General features: G+C 38.7%; 1 protein-coding gene across 2 annotated transcripts in view; it reads right to left on the bottom strand.

Moving 5' to 3' along the window:
* The window catches only part of LOC113080372 (ras-specific guanine nucleotide-releasing factor 2-like), a 60,715-nt gene that overhangs the window by 28,602 nt on the left and 7,651 nt on the right, over positions 1 to 24,462 (bottom strand). For both annotated transcript variants that reach the window (XM_026252545.1, XM_026252551.1), the window contains exons 2-3: positions 4,878 to 4,984; positions 2,849 to 2,996 (exon numbers count right to left, since the gene is read on the bottom strand). In XM_026252545.1, coding sequence (XP_026108330.1) covers positions 2,849 to 2,996; positions 4,878 to 4,984 — 255 coding nt within the window. The remainder of the gene's footprint in view (positions 1 to 2,848; positions 2,997 to 4,877; positions 4,985 to 24,462) is intronic.

Raw genomic sequence — 24,462 nt, 5'->3', positions numbered from 1 at the left:
TATTTCATATAATCTGAAGTATTTTATCACTAATCTCTAATTAGTTGATAATGGTTAAAGAGTTAATTCACCCAAAAATGAAAATTAGGCCAAATATTATTCACCCATCAAGTCATCCTTGGTGTATATGACTTTCTTCTTTCAGACGAATCCAGTCAGAGTTATATAAAAAAAATATTCTTTCATCTTTCAAGCTGTTTAATGGCACTCAGTGGGTGCTGCGTGCATCAGTCCAAAAGAAGTTAAATAAAAACCGCCCATCTTTAATAAAAAGTGTCTCATACGGCTCTGGGGGTTGAACAAAGGCCTCTTGTAGTGAATCGATGCGTTTTTGTAAGAAAAATAAACATATTTAAAATGTAATAATCAATTTAATCTAGTTTGCACTCACTGTTGTGCACGGAAGCAGCTCCGGGTGAATGACGTATGGAGGTTGGCTTTGTGCATGCGCCGCACAGAAGTGACAAACATGGAAGCGTAGGGGCAGATCAAATCAACGGTCACTAATTAGAAGCACAAAATGAGGATTTGTAAAGAAGAGTGTTGGAGTATTTCAGTATAAGACAAGAGGAGACTGGTTTTCCTTTGTTAAAGTAAGAAAACGTTGCTTCCATTGCTTCTGTTAACAAACGTTGGTTTTCATAAGACTCACCGGAACATGCGCAGCTCTGACCTCATAAGTCATCCGCCCGGAGCTGCCTCTGTATACAACTGTTGGCGCAAGCTACATTAAAGTGATTATTACATTTTGTTTATGAATCTTTTTCTTACAAAAATGCCTCGATTCGCTACAGGAGGCCTTTGTCCACCCCACACAGCCATGTGAGACACTTTTTTTTAAATGGATGGGAACTTTTTATTTCACTTATTTTGGACTGAAGCACTGCAACACACGCTGAGTGTCATTAAACAGCTTGAAAGATCAAAGACAATTTTTAATATAACTGGATTCGTCTGGAAGAAGAAAGTCATTTACCATTAGGATGAGTTGAGGATGAGTAATTTATGGCCTAATTTTCATTTTTGGGTGAACTAACCCTTTAAGTTTCTTATTCTAGTTTTACTGCGATCATATACAAAACTAATGTTTTTTTTTTTTTTTTTTTTTTTTTTTTACAACAATACAATTTATACTGAATTTCTATAATAAAACAAATAATACAATCACTTACCAAAATACAGCATTTACACAGAATACATAGTATTTGTGAATATATTGGCTTTATATTATCTTATAATGTTTTCTACAATAGCAGGGTGTGAGCCAGTAGTAGTTACTGAAATTCTGCTTCGTTTTTAATTGTATCCTTATAAAATATTTATAACTTACAACAAGTTTGAATGCTGATGTTTTGGTTCAAAAGTTTCAAATAAAAAATAAAATAAAATAAAATAAAATAAAGAACTGCTTTTATGGCTTCATCATTTATTCATAAAATATTACTTCTGATATAATCATGACAATACAGCATAAGTGGATTTTACTTATATTATTTATAATATACACCAGACCTATGTCTATATAAATAAATAATAGTGCAAGGGAAAAAAAATGTGATAACAACAGTAGTTAGAACAACAGAATAACAGAATGAAATAATTTCAGATAGATAGATAGATAGATAGATAGATAGATAGATAGATAGATAGATAGATAGATAGATAGATAGATAGATAGATAGATAGATAGATAGATAGATAGATAGATAGATAGATAGATAGATGAATGGATAGATCTTGTCTTTTGTGAACACTGAGCAGTAAATGTACTGTAATCAGCTTAAGTGAGATTTCTTGTTGCTTTACAATGATTAGGTTTACATTGACAACAATACTCTGATTTTAATACGATTAAGACAATACTCTAATTAAGAATCTACCATGTAAACAGAGACTTTAATCCAGCTAAAGTCATAAATCGAAGTAAAAAATAATCAAATTAAGACATGTGGAGTATTCCTATTTTAGTTGTATTACTGCAGTGCAGAATAGACATGCAAACACCTTATTCACATTATTACCAGTGTGTAGGACTTTTTGCTGCATTATTTGACAGGATACACACACGGCAGTGGTCAACCGTTTGACAGCAAACAAAAGAATGGCTTCAATAATGCCATTGTTTGTTTGCATGTATAGCATTAATTAAAAATGAAACACCCAAAACTGTATATGGCATCATAATAAAGACAAACTATATGTTTATATGTGAAATTGTGAAGAGGACATCAGATGGCGTCGCGTGGTGACGTAATGATGTGTGCCATTAATCAATCTGTGTACTACAACATGTAAACCAGGAACATGTAAGGGATATTCTAAAAGCAACTAATGTAAACACCTTAACTGTAACACAGTCTTATTCAGAATAAGTTAAATAATTCGACTACTGATGTCCATGTAAACGTGGTCATTGATTTATACTCTAAATCATGCGTTCACATGCCATTGACCCTGCAATGTCAATAATGGGGCTTAATTCTCATCCCCATGGTGACTGGTCCAATGGGGAGGATAATTCCCTGGTAACACAACTAGGGAACAGATAAGAAGCAGAGCCTGAGAGATGCTCTGTGGCACACTGGGATTGAATATGTTGCTGGTAACCTTAATTTGCAAAAGCAATATGAGAAAAGTAAACCTATGGTTAAACTCCAAATCAGGATTTTGTCAGTCTGTATAATTCACAAATAATTTTGTACATAGGATCATTAAGTAATGGCGACACTTTTGAGACCTGCACTGTTATCATATTAATGGAATCTAGAGTTGTTTACTGATTCATAAAATTGGACTACACGTTGGGAAACAACCCATTAAATGGCACAGCTCAAGCATATACAGTTACCTCAGCTTTAAGCCTCTCAATCTCTGTGTCTTGGTCTTCCAGTTGTGTGCGGAGCTGATTGGCTGCCACCTTCTCTGTCTCCACAATCTGCACCAGATGGATGTACTTCTGCATGAGAACCTCACGCTCGATGATGATGTCAGAGTAGCTGAGATGAAACCGACAGGGTTACTCGCAATGAAATCTTAGAATATAAATGTACTGTATGCTTGAGTTTATTTAGCCGGGCACAACAATAAAGATGTCCAGTTGACAAAATTGCTTCTATCAAGCATCTGCTGAACTTGTTACATAACTTGATCTTGTTGATCATGTACATGTGTTTTTTCAAAAGTCACTGTCGCATCTAACTTGCTTACATATAGATTCATGTTGTAAAAATTCCAATTATAATTATAATTATATAATAATAAATTATAAACAACTCTTCCAGTGAAATCATGTTATTATAATTGGCGTGATGGATTTAAATGATTGATTTAATCATTTCCAGATATATTTTAACAAAAGAAAAAATACATTTTAAATGAAAAACTACTGAAACAAAACTACGATTCATGCATATTTAAAAACATGTTAACAACTAAAATATGGCACCAAAAATATATAAAATAAGACATTATCATTTTTGTTGTTGTTGTAGGGCTATTTAAATCATCAGGAGGCGAAGTATAAATATGCTTATGGTGCACTTTATGCCACAATTGTGATGCACTTTCCTTTACGTTTTGTCCATAACTGATTTCCAGTTGCATTGTTGCATTTAAGTGAACAATGTCGGCTTGTATGACTGAAGGGCAATGTGGCCTGTCCAGATGTTCACAAGCACATCTGCTCATGGGACACCAATAATCCGTTAGATTCAGCGATCTCCCCAGTGACGCAATACAAATGTACACTGTGGATCAAGTATAAATCTGTATAAGGAGTAATAAATCTCTGGAGTGTCAGCATGTGAGTGCCTTAAATCTTTGGTTTGTGTGTCTGCAGAATATTATGTGCATGTGTGATTCTTTGTGCGTAAATTGCCAACAACAACAAACCATTGTCATAACATCATTAATATTTTTTTCCCCACATAGACTTAAAACTGTATTTATTTCATTGTTTAAGATGAAGTGTAAAATTATTTCAATGCATGCACACACGCACACTCACACACACTTCATCTCTATCCTAGCTTATTTCTTAATGTAGCTTTCTAATAAAACTAGAATTGTATACTATAAATGTTATTGGCTCTGTAGTGAATATTTATTTTTTTATATTTTTTCCAGGCAAAAAAAGCTATTGTTAATAATCTAGTGGTAAATTACAGCAACAAAAAAATATGGAAAATGAATAAGCTTAAAGAAATTAAAAGGAAATGAAGAGGAAGTAAATAAAATCTAATTAAATAAAATTAAACTTCCTACAATCCAATCCTGAAATTGCTTAGGGAAAAAAAATGTTCCAGCTTACCAAAAGAAAACTGTACTACTTGATTTATACATGCATAACGAACAGCTAAGATGCTAAAAAGTTTTTAAGTTTCTAAAAACTCTTATTTTGCCTAGGACACCAAGTGAGAAAGGAATAGTGCATCCTCAAAACCAAAAAAAAGAAAATGAGTGATGCCCCTGGCAACAGTGTTTCCACTGTCTGAAACTACAGCTTAATATTATGTCTTGCTCTAAGGCAGATCTGTGATACAACAAATAAAGCAGTTTAAGCTTTCTTTAGAGATTTGTCTCTTTGAGATGAGATGCATAAAACATGACTGCAAAGTTTGATCTTAGGCTGTACATCTGAGCACCAGGGGGAGGAGGACAACAGTGCTGTCAACCTCAGTGTGGCTTATTTGTTGCTGTGCTGCTCTGCAGTGACAGGGATAAATGCACAATGCACTTGACTTAACCCGCTCTGATATGTCTTTCTTATTATGATGATTTTATTCTTTCAGCCTGAGAGTAAAGCTTCTTTAGCGCTGATAAATATTATCCTAGACTGAGCAGGATAAAAAAAACAAATACACATGCAGCCACAATACCTGGCCTGCTGGATGGCCTCCACCCATTCATCACAGTCTGACTCCTCCTCTGTCCGCAGTTCCAGAGGCTTCTGTCCATCATGCCCGAAGATGACCAGGAAATAATGCTGAAGAGGTAGACAGACAGATACAAACTGAACTGCAGAACTTCAAGCCTGTGTGTGCACCATTTAGGTTATTTATGAGGACATACATTTGTATAATGACATGAGTATGACATAGGTATTACAATGTGAAGGTGGTTTATGAAGACTTCCTGTGTCTCTGTAAAAGGCTTAAAAAACAAAATGCAGAAAGTTTTATATGAGGGGTAGGGTTGGTGTTGGGGTAAAAAATACAGTTTGTACAGTATTAAAAACATTATGAACATAAGACACATATTCCAACAAGTGTGTGTGCCATAAACCTGCTTAAGTTCAAACTTTACTATACTGTACATTAGAGTCCTATTTTAAAGCATTACAGGCATTTGTTGTTGAAAAATCTGTTTGATGCTAACTACTTCATAGCAAAATAGCTGCATAAAATGCATCAAACTTCACATCTTAACTTTCTCAACTGTATTCAACAGTAAAAATCAAACAATGTTACCATCTTGACATAATCTGTTGAATCGGTTTCATTATTTTTAATTATTACCTCATTTTATTGACTTTTTTATATTTACTTACTAAAAAAATATATTGTACCTGTTTTACATATTTTTGTAACAACCCTCTTACCATCTGTTATTTGTCCTATTGAAAATAAATAAATAAATAAATAAATAATAACATTCCTTAAAATTGTGACACTCATGACCACACACACAATGTGGATCCTTTTCTGCACCTGTTCTGTATTAATGAACTCATAGAAACATCAAGCTTTTGCTGCCAACACACAGATGCTGACAAGCTCTGTGAAATGAAACAGGTACAGGGTTATGAAAGCCAGAGCTCTGTGTGGCTTGAGGCCATCTGAAAGGCAAATAAACACATGCAGCCACTTAATAGCAGGTGTGAGAGGAGTTGAATCAGCTATTGTCATAATGACCTGAGGGGAAATGCATGGTGTGAGCTGGTTAGAATGTATGCTTTTATAGTGACATTCATAAGCAGCTTCACAAAGTGTAGAATGTAACATGCATTTCATTTTAAATATATTGTTTTGTGTTGTTTCACAGTTATAGTCAAATATGGCAAGTAAGACCAGAATAAATAATATGGAAGAAAATAAGGTTAAGTAGCCTGTATAAAGAAATAAGAGGGAGCATAAAGGAAAGATACAATGTAAAAAATAAATGAATAAACAAATAAATGAAAAAAAAGAATAATTAATTTCATTAAACTACCTACTTGAAAAAAATGTCATTATCATTTAGTCATACAATCTAATCCAGACAGCCTATGAGAGGAGTGCAGAATTTGGTATATACATCAAAATTAAAAGCATTTAGCTATTTTATATATAGGGGGATGAACTGGAATCCCTTTATAACATTAAAAACTGGTGCAACTTCAAAGACATTATTCATGAAATATCAACTGCATCAATAACCATAGCCTGACATGTACTTAGAAGAAGAAGAAGAAGAAGAAAAAGAAAATAATTGTGGCTTGGCCTTTTTCAAGCAGAGACTGACTCGGAAAGAAATAATCAGAGTCTAAATACATGAAAGCTGATCATTTCCATCCCTTGGTGCCTGAATTAGCATACACTTAAAATCCAGTGGGAAATAAGTCTAATATATATAAATAATTAGAACTATTTTACATCATTTCATAAGGCATTGATACTCATAGAAATGCAATCTGCTAATTCAAAGGTTGAGGGGTCAGAAAACAGAACATATTGTGTTTGTTTATATGACATTTCCATTTATTTCACATCTGCAGCCGACACTAATGAAACAAGCTACTTCAGCTGGTCATGCAACAGTAAACACAGCGAGCTCCACTCGTTGCTCTTTGAGTCATCGCTGGATTTGCGAGAAGGAGACAAAACACAGTGCACACAGTTGAGTCAGTTTGTGACAGCCATTCACTGTATATGTCAGAGAACTGTTTGATTTAACAGATGTGCATATGAGTCCAGTATATATATGTGTACATATATAAAAACAAAACTGCAGTTAAAGTCAAGTTCACGGGATTAAGCGCTCAGTGTTTTCTAGCACAGACAGGCATGAGAGGCCTTATGTAACCCTCCCCAGATCTATTTACAGTCTCTCAGGCTGGTTGCCTTTTGACATCCACCTGCAGTCCTCTCTGGGCGTTTAAGTTGCATGTAAACAGAAGGATAAAATCAGCACCAGGTATTCTTACATACACAAAACCATCTCTACACTCTCAGAAAAAGGTACAAAATTGTCTCTGGGGTGTTGTCCTTTCAAAAGATACAAATGTACTTTTAAAGGGGTCATGATCTGGCTTTTATTATTTTATACTCTTGTCTGAGTTCCACTCAGTTCTAATGAGTTCCATGATGTTTACGTGGTTTCTACATTCAAAAACATCAAAATTGATAAATAATAATTATTTTTTTATTGCTTGGATGCTCGATCCGGTTTAGGATAACACTTCTGTTATTTCCCTACTACCCACAAAGCAAATGGACTTTGCCCAAATGTGGCCTCAAGCTGACACTGCTGGCCTCCTGTCGGCAATGGCATGTACCCTTTCAGCCAGAGCTGGGCCATGTGTGGCAATGATGGCACGGCGGGGATCAGGCAAGAATATTAGGGCTGATTGTTGGTCGGAGGAGTGTGGCCCAGATCAGTCCAGTGATATGTGGCCCAAATCAGGCTAAGATCTGGCAGCATATTATGTGACCCATGATAAACAAGATAAATACAATATAGCATGATAATGGTTAAATTATCACATACATTATTTTTTTAAATATAATCTTTGAAATGGCAAGTTGAAACAGAATGAAACATTATCATTTCAAAATAAAGCAAATCGGTCAAGTGCATTAAACTGCACTTAATTATAATTTTATTAAATTTTATATTATTATTAATGGTACGAAGGATCTTTGAATCCTTACATGAAAAAAGAGACAGAGAGATAATTTAACCATTATCATGTAATATTTATTTGGTTTACCATGGGGCACACACTGATCTATAATAGAGAGTGGGGGCACATCATTTTTAACATCATTTTTCACATCAAGTATGCTGTCATGCACAAGCATTAAATAAAATGGTTATAAAAGTGTCTTATTTTTATTTAAATCCTCTGTATCCAAGTGATGCTCAATGTGAAAAAACAAACCAAATTCAAACCATTTATCGGCGATATGTATCTCTTTCATCTGTAGCTATAGTAACTATTTAAACATTTGGCGTTAAGTTTTACAACAAGTTTTATGGCAGCGATATCAAGCGCTCACTGGCTCTAGTCGGTATCCTCATAGATTGAGACATGCTGTGTTTCCGGCGATGCGTGTTTTGAATGAGAAATCCTGAGTGGATTGGGATAATACTGTCAGTGTTTAACAGCTTAAATTATGCCCTGCTCCTCGCACTATTATTATATTTCGCCAGAGAGGACTATAACTGAAATGTATCTAAGCCTAAATCTGCGTTTAGGTCTGATTTTCTATTCTATCAGTTTAATGTACACTATTGGCATAGTTTGTGTGTACATTACCAAAGCATGTCACAAAATTAATGGCGATTATAGTAATACACAATGCAGTAATATGAAATATTGGTCTGGGCTGTATAAGGCTCAGGTGTGGCTCAGATTTGGGGATTCTGGTTTACCTGAGGCTGAGAATTGACACCCATAATAAAACCTGTTTTGGCCCAGTTCAGGGCCAGTTAGGGGTGATTAAGTGGCTGAGATTTGGGCCAGTTATGGCCCTTGCCTTTAATCCAGTTGTGGGCCACTTCAGGATCATCATTCTTTGCAGCACTTGGGCCGAGGGAAAAGTGATTGTTTGGCCCGGATCTGGGCCAGAAAACCCAGGAATTGATATTGTTCTGTGGAGGCGGTGTTTAACCTATCTATCATATATACGTCATAGGTAGGCACATTCCAGGATCTGGTGTTCACTGGGCCTGGTGTCAATAAAAGCTTTTAATACAGTCACAATGACATTTTCAGTTCCCTTTCGAAAGCTACAGTCCATGCTGCGCTGCTCAGCTCATCGTGACCAGCTGTGAATAATGTGTGTAACACGTCGATAGAATTGACCCAGAGGTAATATAGCCTCTGTTGATGACGTCATCGGAGTGCACCCGCAACACGGGGCAATAAATAGATAAGCCACAGGTGCATCATCAGGTCTTTTGTCTTCAGATCATTCTGTGAATGTGTGCGTCAGGAAAATTATTACGTCTGCTACAAATCTTTGTTAGGATGAGACAACGAAACAGTAAGTCTTGTGTTCCTCCATGCTCCCTTTCCATGTCTGAACTGGATACACACGGTTACTGTTTTGTTTGTTGTTCTGGCTGTAGAGAAAGGCGAATGCGAGCATTGTGAACTTTTCACAGTGAAGAAAATGCTTCACTCTCGTCTGAACTATTTCCAGACCACAACCATATTATCATCGTGGGGCTCTCATAGGGATCTGCATGACAAGCGAACGACGGGTCCGTCCCTTTCGCATGCTGCATCACTTCATCCACGCATCCCTTCTCGTGACCTCGTAGCTCGCTCCGGTGCTTCTTCAGTTCACGATGGGGATGATATACCTCTTGGGCTTATCAGGCTGCATACCAGGCTGACCTGCTGAAGGAGCTGAGTGTGGGCAGTAGTCAACTCTGAGGAAGAGCAGTGGCAGATGCCAGAGAGGCATCTGTGGCTTAATTTGACAGGCATTGAAGAGGCATTCGTCAGTTCTATCCTCGCTGCACTCAAGGGGAGGGGCCATCGGCACCCAATTACATGCGCTAAACCTTAACCTAACGCGCTTCTCTCAGTTACTGCCCGGAAACGTACCGTAGTTCACAGTGCATTAACAAATGTGAACAAACACAACTTACATTAAAAAATGTAGTAGCCAAAAGGTTGAAATTATCATTGACTAAAATAAATAAACACTGTATTGTTCATTGTTAGTTTTTTTTCAAGCAAGAGACTAAAAAGTCTTGTGAGCAGCCTTGGTGATAGGTTGAGATAAAAACAGTCAAAACATATAATATACTTGGACATCAGAGTTAATACAGAACACAATATTACATCTCCGCAATCATAAGCCTTGGGAGTGATCTTTTAAATGGCCTATTACAAGGCTCTAGCGTACACTCATATTTCCTGCGATAACACGAAGCAAGTAATTTGCTCAAACTCGCAACACTTACTATGGAAGACAATCAGATTTTGCACATGATGATGATTTCTGAAGGACCATATGACACTTAAGACTAGAGTAATGATGCTGAGAATGATGCAGATACTCCTGAACACAAATGAACAATGTGGATAAACAGTTGACAGTAGCCATTGACATTAACGGTATTTTTCCATACTATGGAAGTAAACAGTTAGCAAGTGTTGGTTACCAACATTCAAAACGTATACAGGTTTATGACTTTTATGATAATAGAGATATATAAGCTCAAACATAAAGTAAAAACACAAGTCTACTCATGCTTCATTTCAAATCCGAGGACATTATCTGTAAAACTGTATTTTATGGAACATTTTGTAAGACCATGTTGTGTGTGCTTTTAAAGAAGGCTAATAAAGTTAATGGTCCTCTGTAAGCTCTCCTGCATGCTGTTCCCTCATGTCTGGCCTGGCAATCTGCCCCATTCATGATGCTACTGTTCTCGGCGAACCTTTCACACCTCCACCAGGTATGAGACATACTTTAGTCCTCATTATTCCTTCGTCACTATTCTTTTGTTTTATTCAGCCATTATTAGCCTTTATTCTGCCCTTACAAGGTTTACCAAGCCACATTGCTTCGATCACAATATACATTTACTTGCCTACACTGTTAAAAATCGCTGTAAAAAAACGGCCAAATTTCGACAGTAAAATACTGTTTTTCATTAAAACAGTGCATTCTGGGTAATATTCATCGTTTTCGAGAAGTAGCCTGCTGCTATATATCGTAAATTAACAACGTTCAAAGTCGACACTCAGCGGCTGTGTTTCAAATCACACCCTACACCCTCATTCACTATTCCCTACATGAGTTTACTAATATAGTCCACCTGACAGAGAGAATGAACACTAAAGAGTGAATTCAGACACTGATCAACAGCTGCTGTTAATGAGTAGAATCAATGAAGAAAAAAAAACATAACAAGACAAACACATGAAATACAACTGACTTCAGCCACAGCCTTAGATGAAATCAACTGAAGATTTAAATGATCAACAAACAGCTTCACCAACTTCACACATTACTAACCAGACTGACTTTATTTCTGCCAATCAGAGAACAGAGATCAAAAGATCTTATTGAGAATTAAAGAGATTTAGATGATTATGTTACTGTTTCATTTAGCGTCACCATTGTGGAGATCAGTGTTTGCTTTAGTTGGGCTCCTGACCATTGACTTTTGCACTTTAAATTTTGTTTTATTGCTGTATTTGTATCTTTATGATGCATCTGTTACAGCAGTATTAATTTTGATAGTCAAGTGATTATGGTTGTTTCTAACAGGCATGATCTACTAGACTGGCTTAAAGTGTTGCTATAATAATCAAATATTAATTTGGTGTTGAAATATTTGAGTGAATGACACTTCAATTTAGTAAGATTGAAAAGTAGTGTGATAACCAGTATTTATGGATTTAACGACTAGTTTTAGTTAAAAAGTATTTCGGGCAGCAGTCCCCACAACACTCAAAGAGAGAAATCAACAATCAGCATATGAATCTCAACAATGGTGACAATCAAAAGGTTCATGATGCAATGCATGCTGGGTACCAGCACAGGATAAAACTCATCCATGATTCCCAGCATGCATTGCAGCATGAATAAATTATGCCCCTGAATTGTTCACTTATTTTCTTGAATTCTTATGTGCTTATAATTTTGCATTTGTTTTAAGTTTTAGTAGCATGTGTTGTGATGTTCAGAACTGATCTGTTCATTTATTTTGTGGATTGTCACCATTGTTGTGATTCATACGCTGATTCTTGATGTTTCTGTCTAAATTTCAGCAAAGGTTTTTTTTTTTATTATGAGTGAAATTTTCTTAACAGTCTTTCATAACTTATGGCTCAGCAGTGTTCCTTCTCATGCTGTAGTATCAATATTCAATAAGAGAAGAGACACGGGATTAGATCAGAAATAATAGTATTTGTTCTTGTCAATCTATAAACAACAACATCAGATTTTTTTTCTTCTGTGTATTTTTGTTTTGCTATAACAGGTTCCAAAGGCGCATTGTTACAGCATGAAAAAAAAACCTTATTTGTTGAAAAGTCACGTTCAAGAGCCCAACTAAAGTAAACACTGATCTCCATCATGGTAGTGAAAAAACACCTAAACCTATTTAACTCTCCATAAGTTCTTCTGTAGACATCTGACAGAAATAAAGTCAGTCTGGTTAGTAATGTGAATCTGGTGAAGCTGTTTTAATAGTTGTTTAATCAGATCTTGAGAGATTTAGAGATGTATTCTTTTATTCAGTTGATTTCATCTAAGGCTGTGGCTGAAGTCATTTGTAGTTCTTGTGTTTCTCTTTCCTTCAGTGATTCTGCAGGTGTTTATCACTAATGCTCAATCATCAATTAATCACCGAATTATCTCATTAACTTCACTGATTCAGTGTTACTCTAACACTCTGTAGTGTGCACACATTATAAGTGTTCATTTAAAACTGAGGATTTTCTTGTGGGGTTTAAAGGGTTAAAGATTTAAGATGAAGAAAAAACAGCATGAAACATAATTTAACAGTAATAAACTGTAATTAATTTACAGGAAACAAACTGTAGAAAAACAGTTATTTACTGGCGCCCCTGCTGCCAGTAAAAAACTGTTTTTCTACTGTTTCTTGCCGTAAATTAATGGTTGCCAGCAAAAAAAGTGTTTTTCTACAGTTTGTTGCCGTTAAGTCAAGGAAAAACAGTAATATACTGTAAAATGTAAACGTCAGATTTACCAAATGAAAAAAAAGTTAATTTAACTAAAATATTTGTGAACATCCATCGAAAAAAAAACTAGGCAAAGTCATACACTGATAATGAGAGTAAATACTGAACTTGACTGTATTAATGTGTGTTTGCACAAGAGAAATAGTTTAATGTAGTTTTGTTGTTCACCATTGTGCTGGAGAGTAGAGCCTTTGCTTCAGTCAATGATGAGCCACAAATTCTGGTTTTCTGCTGCTTTATATAAAGACAGTAAATGTGGGTCTGCTGATACAGTGATGATCTCTGTGTTGAGTATTTCAGCACATACATGTGTGCTATAGCTGACAATGAGCTGCAGTGATTTGAGTAAAAGTCATGTATTTAGTTACCTTTATTACTGCACATTAAGTGTTTGCATCGTTATATTAAGAAATATTCCTTCTCAGTGGACTCAAATGAAATAAGTTCATAGTACTAACATCGTAGGAATGCTAGTTTTAAAAACTCGAACTGTTTGAAGCAGTGGGAGTGGAGTTAATTTCCATGGTAGAATTTACGGTAAAATACTGTTAAAAAATAAGAGCTGTAAATTAATGGTTAAGAGCTGTAAATTAACAGTTCTTTACTGGCGCCCCTGCTGCCAGAAAATTACTGTTATTTAACGGCAAAATTTTTTACAGTGTATTATCAAAAGTCTTTCTAAAAAAATACAATAAAAAAAATGTTGTGACCTTGAAGAAACATCATGAAGCAAAATTACACCTGTTCTGCAGCTGCATTAGAGCTAACATTAGCATCAGCTACAATTTATGACATTAATAGTAAAAAAAAAAAAGTCAAAACTTACTTTAAACCACCATCGAGTGTTTGTAATAACTTCCTTTTACGATCTCATGTGGGATTTGGTCATTTAATGTTGTTGAAATATGCTATTTATAGCCTTTTATATCGCTGCACAAATTAGCATTTCAGATGTACACATTATTTAATTGTTATGAAAATAGCCCAAATCTCAACAAACCATACTATCGTAATTGTGTGTTTATTATTTCGATATTTCGTGGGTACAGACATTTCTCTGTGTTTTGTTATGGTCAGATATGAACGTGGAAAAGCAGAGAAGTGTGTGACAGGATGAGAAGGGGCTTGTTATGAGACAAAATATGACTGACAAGCGATGGGCGAATAAGGTTTCTCTTCTAAACACATCGACACAGCCCTGGGAGCTGCTTATATTCATCAGATCGCATAAATCAATGGAGAATGAATAGAAATGATGATTCTGTCTGAGGAAATATGAAGTTAACGTATCTGTATATCTTAATGTATGTGCATCTTAGGACTATAAGCCCTTATTGACGCTGTTCAGTGAAGCTAAGTAAACACAAATAAACCGCTGCACACGTGACTGTATATGAATGCGTGGTGAATTTATATTCCAAATATGATACATACGGATTTATTATTTTGCACTCCTGACATAAATTAATAAACTACTAACACTGCAGCAATGTTTTATCAAAACAGTGGTCAAACATCGAGGCTAAAGTCTTTAATCTTTCTACTGATGCACAGTTTGTCCAGATCAAGTAAGAGTGTGATATTTTAACGTGCTGTGAAATTGAAACAACAAAAATCTGGGGCCGTTGCCCATCTTTGTCAAGTTAAGGGGTGTATTCTTTTAATTTTAATGCCAAACCATACCTTGAGCAAAACAGACTGATACACTATTAATAGAGCTAAATATTCTCTTTAAACAAAACAAATAAAAATAGAGTGGAGAAGTAGCCCACACTGATACTGACCTAGTAAACTAAATCATCAGCACTCTGGCCCTTTACACACATGAGCTCCTTTCAGTGCGGGTGAGAATGGACCAGTGACCCCTCCACTCACAAGCGGTTATGTCTAACTGAAATACTTCCTAGCCTATTTCCTTTGGGGGATATGCCCCAAAGCACTGAATTATATGAAGAGTCTATTCTGGGCTGAGCGCTTACATGGATGTGGTACACACAGAACGCTCTTGTTTTGACTCAAAGGAGGGCACTGAACTATGCCGCCGCATTAGTGCCAAACCAACAGGCCTAGTGAGCAGGGTGAAGGTTTGGCCCAACACCTCTAAATCAAGTCACAGAACTCTCCACCAATACACTAATTTATCACTCCATGTATCAGCAATAGTAATTTGCTCTGGAAATCTGCCAAGCCTACAGAAGGGAAAAGCAGAGCGGGTGGGGAAGAGAGACAGAACCTCTTGCATAACATTTCTTAACAAGTGTGAAGCATATTTTTAAACTGTCACTTTACCTAACAAATCTGTTTCCATGACAACACAGTGCTCTGCGCAAGAGCGATGCATTCATTACTACCGCTTTATCCATTCAGCACCTTGCCGATCTTCATTTAAACTTCCTCATCTATTAGGCTGACAGGAGATTGTTATAAATACATTTGGCTTTCCTTTAGCAAATCATATTTGCCATGATCTCAGCACCATAAATGACAATAATTCCCAATATGTTGGGGGGAAAAAACAGCCTAAGGTGATTTTTGCTGGTTTGATCTGGTTTAAACAGTTTTAACCTGCCAGCCAGCTGGTTCTTTCAGCATGACAAGCACTCAAACCCCCAATAAAACCAGCAAAACAAAATAAACTGAGACTAATCGGGTCTATATTAAAAATAAAGTTTGTTTATTGGCATTTATGGTTCTATGAAGAACTTTTAACATCCATGGAAACTTTTCGTTGGTTCTTTATAGTGGAAAAAGGTTCTTTAAATCATTCAAATGTTCTCACACCAAGAAAATCATAGTTCTTTTAAGAAATGATCACTGAAAGGTTCTTTGGGAAGCCTAAAATGGTTCATCTATGGCATCACTGCAAACCATGCTTTTGGAACTTTTATTTTTAAAAGTGAATTTTCTATGATTCCATGAAAATTTTCCATTCCACAAAAGTTTCTTTACAATGAAAAAAAGTTTTCTTTTAAATGTTCTTCACACTAACAAATTATTTGTTCAACATATTTGTTCAGAGCCTTCATTGAAACTTCATTCCTCATTTATTACGCTGGCAGGAAACTGTCGTTAGGCTCTGCTTTAGCAAATCATATTTGGCGTGATCTCATACAATAATATGTTGAAAAATAAACAACATAATGGGATTTTTGTTGGTATGATCTTGTTCAAATGCTTTTAGCATGTCAGCTAAGTTGGTTTTCCATCCTGACAAGAACTCGAACCCACCATAAATCCAGCGAAACAGCTTGAGCTTATCTGGGCTGGGAGACAATCTATATCTTTTGGAACCTTTATTTTTAAGAGTATAGGGTGGTTTAAGAACAACACATATTTGTCTTGATTAGCAGCACTTGTCTGTGTCATGCATTTCTCTAATAGGAGGAAGGAAGAAGGGATGGGGTTGTCAGCTTTGCTGTTGGTTTTTCAGGAAAAGTGTTGATGTTCACCGTCTGGATGAAGTAGATGATGCTTTCTGCTCTCACTCCTGCTGGGTGCTTACTGATACTGTTTACAGTAATGCAGTCTAGCTGTTCTCTATGTCTGTAGTTATCTTTGAAGCTACAGCCAGACATAAAGCAGTCAATCACAAAGCAATATTTTTTGCTTTCGTAATACATCTTTGTGGTAAATTTGTGACAGACCGATGCCAGTGAAAGAAATGGAGCAGGTCCTCCCTTTCTCAGGATGGCAGTGCACTCTTTCAAGATTTCAATCAAGTTTTATGGAATCTATTGAAATGTCCTGCCTCAATTATTTCTTGACATGCATGTAATATTTAACATGGAAAATAAAGTGGCCTACCAATAATATTTACTTTGTATTCTGGAGTTACTTAAGGCTGAAATACACTGCACTGATTTTCAGCCTGGATAAGTCAGCACTAAAGCTTCTGAAAGTCAGAGCCAGTCTGCATATTTTAGGCAGTTGGAGATGAGACAGAAAACTGCACATGGTACAGATTTTCTAGCTTCAGACTACGATCCTGTCTACTGATATCAAATGTTTTAAATTATAAGCAATTTTAAATCAATTATTGTTTCCATTTGCCAAGTGTTTCCATGCAATGAGCTGCATGCTGGCAAACTAATGTGAAGCTCAACTTTGGATTGAGATGTGAATTCTTTGAAAGATGTTTCAAAGAAAACAAAAAGTTGTTTCACTCTATACAGTAAGTGTAACGCATATTAAGAGACTAATATTAGTACTGTTTTTTTAATTATTCTATTTAAAAAAAATATATAGTTATATAAATAATTTTTTTTTTAAGAACTTAACATTCTAGTTTCAAATTTAGCTATTGAGCAAACATGAAGTGTGGTTTCTATGACTGCTGAGCGTGGAGCAGTTAATGGAAAACCCAGAGTGTGGCTGGAGTGGAGTGATTACAGAACACTTTCAGCAAGAGGAGAAATTGCTGTCACTCCACTTCACTCATACACTCTGCAGAAAAACACCTCAGGCTGGTTTAAGCTGTTATTTTTGGCAGTATAGGAGCATCAAGCTCCCAGACCCTGTCTCTGATCTGTGCCTCCACATGACGAGTTAAACCACACAAGGGTCAGATACAAAAATAATTCCGTTTAGTGTTCTCCAGCTGATCACATTATCAACACAGACTATGAACATGTGGTGTATATATCATAAATGAGATACATTTTATTTTCAACCATTACAAACATTTTTGCATCCTTTGAGCACACAAAGCAATATCTAAAATTCATAGGGAATTTCAAAAATACATTTCTAAATAAAATGTACAATTGTAAAAATGATTAATGATTAATGATTAATGTGCAGCACTAACATTCTTATGAATGATTATGGAACAGTAAGAGTGAAGAGTGTTATAAGAGTGTTGATTGATTTGTACTTCTTACTGGTTTTCACTCATATCTAAGTAAATTCACTTCCTTAAAGGTGATGTGTACAATTTCTGGGCCACCATTTGGATAGCAAAAAAATAATGACAACATTATAACAATGGTCAGCAAAACAATAAGAAGATAATTCCATCATGTGCTCAATACATATGACTGTGTCAACAGTAGTTCAAAATATAATAGTGCTGTCAAAAGATTAATCATGATTAATTGCATCCAAAATAAAAGTTTTTGTTTATAAAATATATAATTATAGATTTATATTATATATAAATATTAATATTTTATGTATAAACAAAAACATTTCTTAAATATTATATATATATATATATATATATATATATATATATATATATATATATATATATATATATATATATATATATATATATATATATGCATGTGTGAGTATTTATGTCACGCAGGTAAAAGAAGGATCCAAAAGCAGAGATGACAGGAATAACAGTCTTTAATGAAATAATATATAACAAAGGCAGTCCGTCCTTACAGCACACAGAACTGGTAAATAGAAACTAGAACAAACGGAAAGACTCCTGTCTCGAAGAGTAACAGAACAGAACTCCCTTGAAGCAGACTTGAGGCTCAGGAGTGGATAATTCAGGCAGGGTGAGAGAACCACATAGGTTTACAATCAGCAGCAACGGCAGCAGAATACAGCAACAACCTTGGGGCTAGACGGTTCCAGGCAGACAAGACAAGAATAGGTGAGTACCTCTCAATGCGGACAGGATGTAACTGCTTGACAAAACGCATGACATGTAACAATAATCCAACAAAGAATCTACCAGAGCAACCACCAGATAAAGGGTGAACACTTAGGGCAAAGTAGAAACAGGTGTCAAAGCAAATCAGCGCGAGCGCTGATTGCAATGACAAGCAGGTGCATGAAGAGAGAGAGGTCAGCGGGACCGAGAAAGAGTATTATAATAAAGCTAATAAGGTGTGTGAGTGTGTGTGTGTAAAAGAGTGAGAGAGCGTGCGAGAGAGAAAACGGAAGAAAAACCTGACTTATGACAGTACCCCTCCCTCAACGAGCGCCACTAGGCGCTCGAGGAAGGAGCCTGACGGGACCGGTAGAAGTCGTCAATCAGCGAGCGGTCCAGGACATCCCGGGCTGGAATCCACCGCCTCTCCTCAGGACCGTACCCCTCCCAGTCCACCAAAAACTGGTGACCACGCCCCCGGGGACGAACGTCGAGTAGTCTTCGAACCCTGTAAATGGAGGCCCCCTCGTCAATAGGAGGAGGGGGAACGGAGGGACGTGCGGGCGCACGAATAACGGGTTTAATGCAAGACACATGAAATACCGGATGAACACGGCGCATCTGACCCGACAGTCTTAGCTTTACAGCGACTGGACTGATGACCTTAACAATAGAAAAGGGTCCAATAAAACGAGGCATGAGCTTGCGAGACGTCTCCTGAATAGGCAAATTGCGGGTGGATAACCACACCCTCTGTCCGCAAAAATATCTGGGAGATCTCACCCTGCGGCGATTAGCGGCACGACGAGTACGTTCCCTAGTCTGACATAAGGCAGATCTCACCCTCCTCCAGGTACGCTTACATCTCTGAATAAAAGCCTCGACGGACGGAACCGAGGCCTGAGACTCCTGGGCGGAGAAAACAGGCGGTTGGAAACCAAGGCAACCCTCAAACGGAGATAACCCGGTGGCGGACGAAGGGAGAGAATTATGAGCATATTCGGCCCATGGTAACTGCTCGCACCAAGACGCGGGATTCTGAGAGGTAAGACTACGCAGCATGCGACCAAGAATCTGATTGGTCCTCTCGGCTTGCCCATTGGTCTGTGGATGGAATCCTGACGACAGACTGGGGGAAGCCCCTATCTGGCGACAGAACTCCCTCCAGAACAGAGAAGTGAATTGCGGACCTCTGTCAGACACAATGTCCGAAGGAAGACCATGGATCTTGAAAACGTGATTAACCATAATCTGTGCGGTCTCCTGAGCCGACGGTAATTTAGGGAGCGGAATAAAATGCGCAGCCTTAGAAAAACGGTCCACGACGGTGAGAATGACCGTATTGCCAGACGAAGAGGGAAGCCCAGTAACAAAATCCAACGCAATATGCGACCAGGGACGCGAAGGAACGGGAAGAGGTCTGAGAAGACCCGCCGGAGGATTATTACTAGATTTAGTCTGAGCGCAGATAGAACAAGAAGCAACAAAACGACGAATATCGCGTTCACGAGTGGGCCACCAAAATCTCTGACGGATGGTCGCTAAAGTACCTCTAACTCCGGGATGCGCGACTAATTTAGAAGAATGACCCCAGCGAAGAACCGTCGAACGAGCAGCCTCGGGAACAAACAAAGTTCCCTCAGGAGCGCGGGGTGGTCTTACAGTGTGAGAAAGAGCACGCCTGACCGCTTGTTCCACTCCCCAGACGGCTGCCCCGACCACACAGTGCTGAGGTAAAATCCTCTCATCGGTCGAGGCACCCTCTGATGAGTCAAACTGCCGAGAAAGGGCGTCAGGCTTGAGGTTCTTGGAACCGGGTCTAAATGAAATAGAAAAATCAAAGCGATCAAAAAATAATGCCCAGCGGGCCTGACGAGCGTTAAGACGTTTAGCAGAGCGAATGTACTCCAGGTTGCGGTGATCCGTCCAAACAATGTCGCCACTCACCTAGCGCCAGACGGATAGCCAAGAGTTCTTGATTACCTACGTCATAGTTGCGCTCCGCGGGCGAAAGACGGTGGGAGTAAAATGCGCAAGGATGAACCTTGTCATCCTGGGAGGAGCGTTGCGACAAGACAGCTCCTATCCCAACCTCGGAGGCATCGACCTCAACAATAAACTGACGTTCTCGATCAGGAGTGATCAGGATGGGCGCAGACGTAAAAAGCCTCTTAAGACGGTCAAACGCATCCTGAGCAGTCTCAGACCAAGCAAATTTGGACTTGGACGAAGTGAGAGCGGTAAGAGGGGCGGCAACCTGGCTAAAGTTACGAATAAAGCGCCTGTAAAAATTCGCAAACCCCAGAAATCGCTGGAGCGCGACTCGAGAATCGGGAACAGCCCAATCAAGAACCGCTCGAACCTTGTCAGGGTCCATACTAATCCCCTCCGCTGAAACGACCGAACCGAGAAACGTAACCGATTGGGCATGAAAAACGCATTTCTCAGCCTTGACGAATAGGCGATTCTCTAATAAGCGCTGCAGGACACGGCGAACGTGTTGAACGTGCACCTGGAGAGAGGGTGAGAAAATCAGGATGTCATCCAAATAAACGAACACGAAAACGTTTAGCATGTCTCTTAAGACATCGTTTACTAACGCTTGAAATACAGCGGGGGCGTTGACCAAACCGAAAGGTAGAACCCGGTACTCAAAGTGACCGACAGGAGTGTTGAACGCGGTCTTCCACTCGTCTCCCTCCTTAATACGCACTAAATGGTAGGCGTTGCGCAAGTCTAACTTTGTAAAAACCCTTGCGCCCTGTAGGATCTCAAAAGCCGACGACATAAAAGGCAAAGGATAACGGTTCTTGACTGTTATGTCGTTCAGCCCTCGATAATCGATACAAGGACGCAAAGAACCATCCTTCTTCTTTACAAAGAAAAACCCAGCGCCGGCGGGGGACGAAGAAGGAGTAATGATCCCCGCATCGAGAGACTCTGCAAGATATCTTTCCAGAGCCTCTCGTTCGGGCGCCGAAAGAGAGTACAGTCTACCGCGAGGAGGCGTGGTGCCAGGAAGGAGCTCGATAGAGCAGTCATACGGACGGTGAGGCGGTAAGGATACCGCCCGGGAACGACTGAAAACCGCCCGCAGATCATGGTACTCCTCCGGGACACCAGACAAATCATCAGGCTCCTCCTGGAAAAGAGGAACAGAAGACACGGGAGAAACAGCGGAAACCAGACAATTTACATGACAAGCTAAACTCCATGAATGAATAGACCCCTTAACCCAATCAATGTGAGGATTATGTTGGATAAGCCAGGGATGTCCTAAAACAATGGGGGTAAAGGGAGACTGAAAAACATAAAACGAGACTGTCTCAAGATGATTACCGGAAACAATGAGACTAACCGGACTGGTGACACGACAAACAGAAGAGAGCTCTCTGCCATCCAGGGCAAAGACAGTGGCGACATCAGTCAAATCAACTAAGGGAATCTTGTTCTCACGAGCCCACATCTCATCGATAAAATTGCCCTCCGCACCCGAGTCGACGAGGGCAAGACCGGTAACAGAAAAACCAGCCCAACGGAGAACAGCGGATATAGTGGTTCGAGACCTTGGTGATGAGGAGATGACAGAAGCGCTCACCAGTACTCCTCCGTCTACTGGCGAGCTTTGGCTTTTAAACAGCAGGATGAAGCGAAATGGCCCGCCGTACCACAGTAAAGGCAGAGACGGTTAATAATTCGCCGCTGTCGTTCCTCCGGGGAGATGCGTACGCCCCCCAGCTGCATGGGTACAGCATCAGGTTGGTTCTGAACAGAAGCAGTAGCAGAAGGAAAGTTATCACAGGATGTGAAAAGTGGAGAACGAACTCGACGCCTCTGCTCGAAACACTTGTCAAGGCGGATGGCCAGGTCGATAAGTTGATCGAGCTGAGTTGGCGACCCCCGCGCATAGATCTCCTCCTTAAGGTCTGCATTCAACCCTTCAAGAAAGCGAGCAGTTAGTGCAGGATCATTCCACTCACTTGTAGTAGCCAGAGTCCGGAACTCTATCGCGAAATCTGCTACAGATCTTCTGCCTTGACGTAGCACAGCAAGTAGACGAGATGCCTCGCTGCCGAAGACGGATCTATCAAAGACCTTGATCATCTCATCCTTGAAAAGAGTGTACTTGCTGCAGCATGCAGATTGCGCCTCCCAAACTGACGTACCCCACTCGCGTGCTCGTCCCGTGAGGAGAGAGAGAACATAAGCAATGCGGGCCCGATCCTCTGCATACGTCTGGGGCTGAAGGGAAAAGACAACCTCACATTGGATGAGAAAAGCTCTGCACTCAGTAGGCTCACCCGCATAACAGGAGGGATTGTTGACTCGTGGCTCAGAGGGCAGCTGACGGTTGTGAGACATGGCAGATTCCTGATGCAGGTGAAGTAAACGGGCAGATAGATCAGCAACCTGAGCTGAAAGACTCTTAACAGCCTGATGAGCGGCGGCCAACTCCTGCTCATGCTTTCCAAGCATAGCTCCCTGGATCTCGATCGCCGACCGGACAGGCCTCTCATCTGCTGGATCCATGATGGTTGGATTATTCTGTCACGCAGGTAAAAGAAGGATCCAAAAGCAGAGATGACAGGAATAACAGTCTTTAATGAAATAATATATAACAAAGGCAGTCCGTCCTTACAGCACACAGAACTGGTAAATAGAAACTAGAACAAACGGAAAGACTCCTGTCTCGAAGAGTAACAGAACAGAACTCCCTTGAAGCAGACTTGAGGCTCAGGAGTGGATAATTCAGGCAGGGTGAGAGAACCACATAGGTTTACAATCAGCAGCAACGGCAGCAGAATACAGCAACAACCTTGGGGCTAGACGGTTCCAGGCAGACAAGACAAGAATAGGTGAGTACCTCTCAATGCGGACAGGATGTAACTGCTTGACAAAACGCATGACATGTAACAATAATCCAACAAAGAATCTACCAGAGCAACCACCAGATAAAGGGTGAACACTTAGGGCAAAGTAGAAACAGGTGTCAAAGCAAATCAGCGCGAGCGTTGCAATGACAAGCAGGTGCATGAAGAGAGAGAGGTCAGCGGGACCGAGAAAGAGTATTATAATAAAGCTAATAAGGTGTGTGAGTGTGTGTGTGTAAAAGAGTGAGAGAGCGTGCGAGAGAGAAAACGGAAGAAAAACCTGACTTATGACAATTTATATACACATAATACATATACACAGTACACATGCATATTATGTAAATAAAAACTTTTATTTTGGATGCTATTAATCATGATTAATCATTTGACAGCACTTAAATATAAAGCTATATAATGATCGTTTCTGGAAAAAACATACTAAGAATATAAACGCACCTCAGGAATCATAATAATAAAAATGCATTTCATTACTCCTTTAATGAAAAACAAAAACAAATTAAAATCACAATAACACAAGGAACAGCAGGCTTCACATCCCAAAACAATATTTTTTGTGGGGACCTGTTTGTGGGGACCTGTCATTTTAATGCTTCCAATCTAGAGCTTATTTCTGAGGCCAATTATCAAAGCTGAACAGCTGGGGAATGAGTTTCTTCATCTCCCCACTTAATCTAGTAAAAAATATAAGAACTTGAGCTGGAAGATTTCCTCGCAAAACGTTTTGGTAACGAGGAACACAGGAACAAAATAACTTCCACTAAGAAACTACTGTAGTTTAATGCTGAAATACATCAGTATAATTGGAAAAGATTCACATTATGTCTGATCTCATTCCTCTGATGGTAATGGTGATGATAATTCTTGAGGCAGCATGGTGGTGGAACTGTCATGGGGCATGATAAATTTCATATATTAAAAGTGTATGAATTTGTGATCATCTGCTTTTATGTGAAGATGGATGAGCTTACATAAGATTCTGAAGAAAAAAAAGATGGTCATGGCCTTGGAAATAGTCTCTTATTATGAAT

The sequence above is a fragment of the Carassius auratus genome, chromosome 5 (genome assembly GCF_003368295.1).
Source record: "Carassius auratus strain Wakin chromosome 5, ASM336829v1, whole genome shotgun sequence".
In the NCBI taxonomy this organism is placed as follows: domain Eukaryota; kingdom Metazoa; phylum Chordata; class Actinopteri; order Cypriniformes; family Cyprinidae; genus Carassius; species Carassius auratus.
This window is presented reverse-complemented; position numbering and strand designations above follow the sequence as displayed.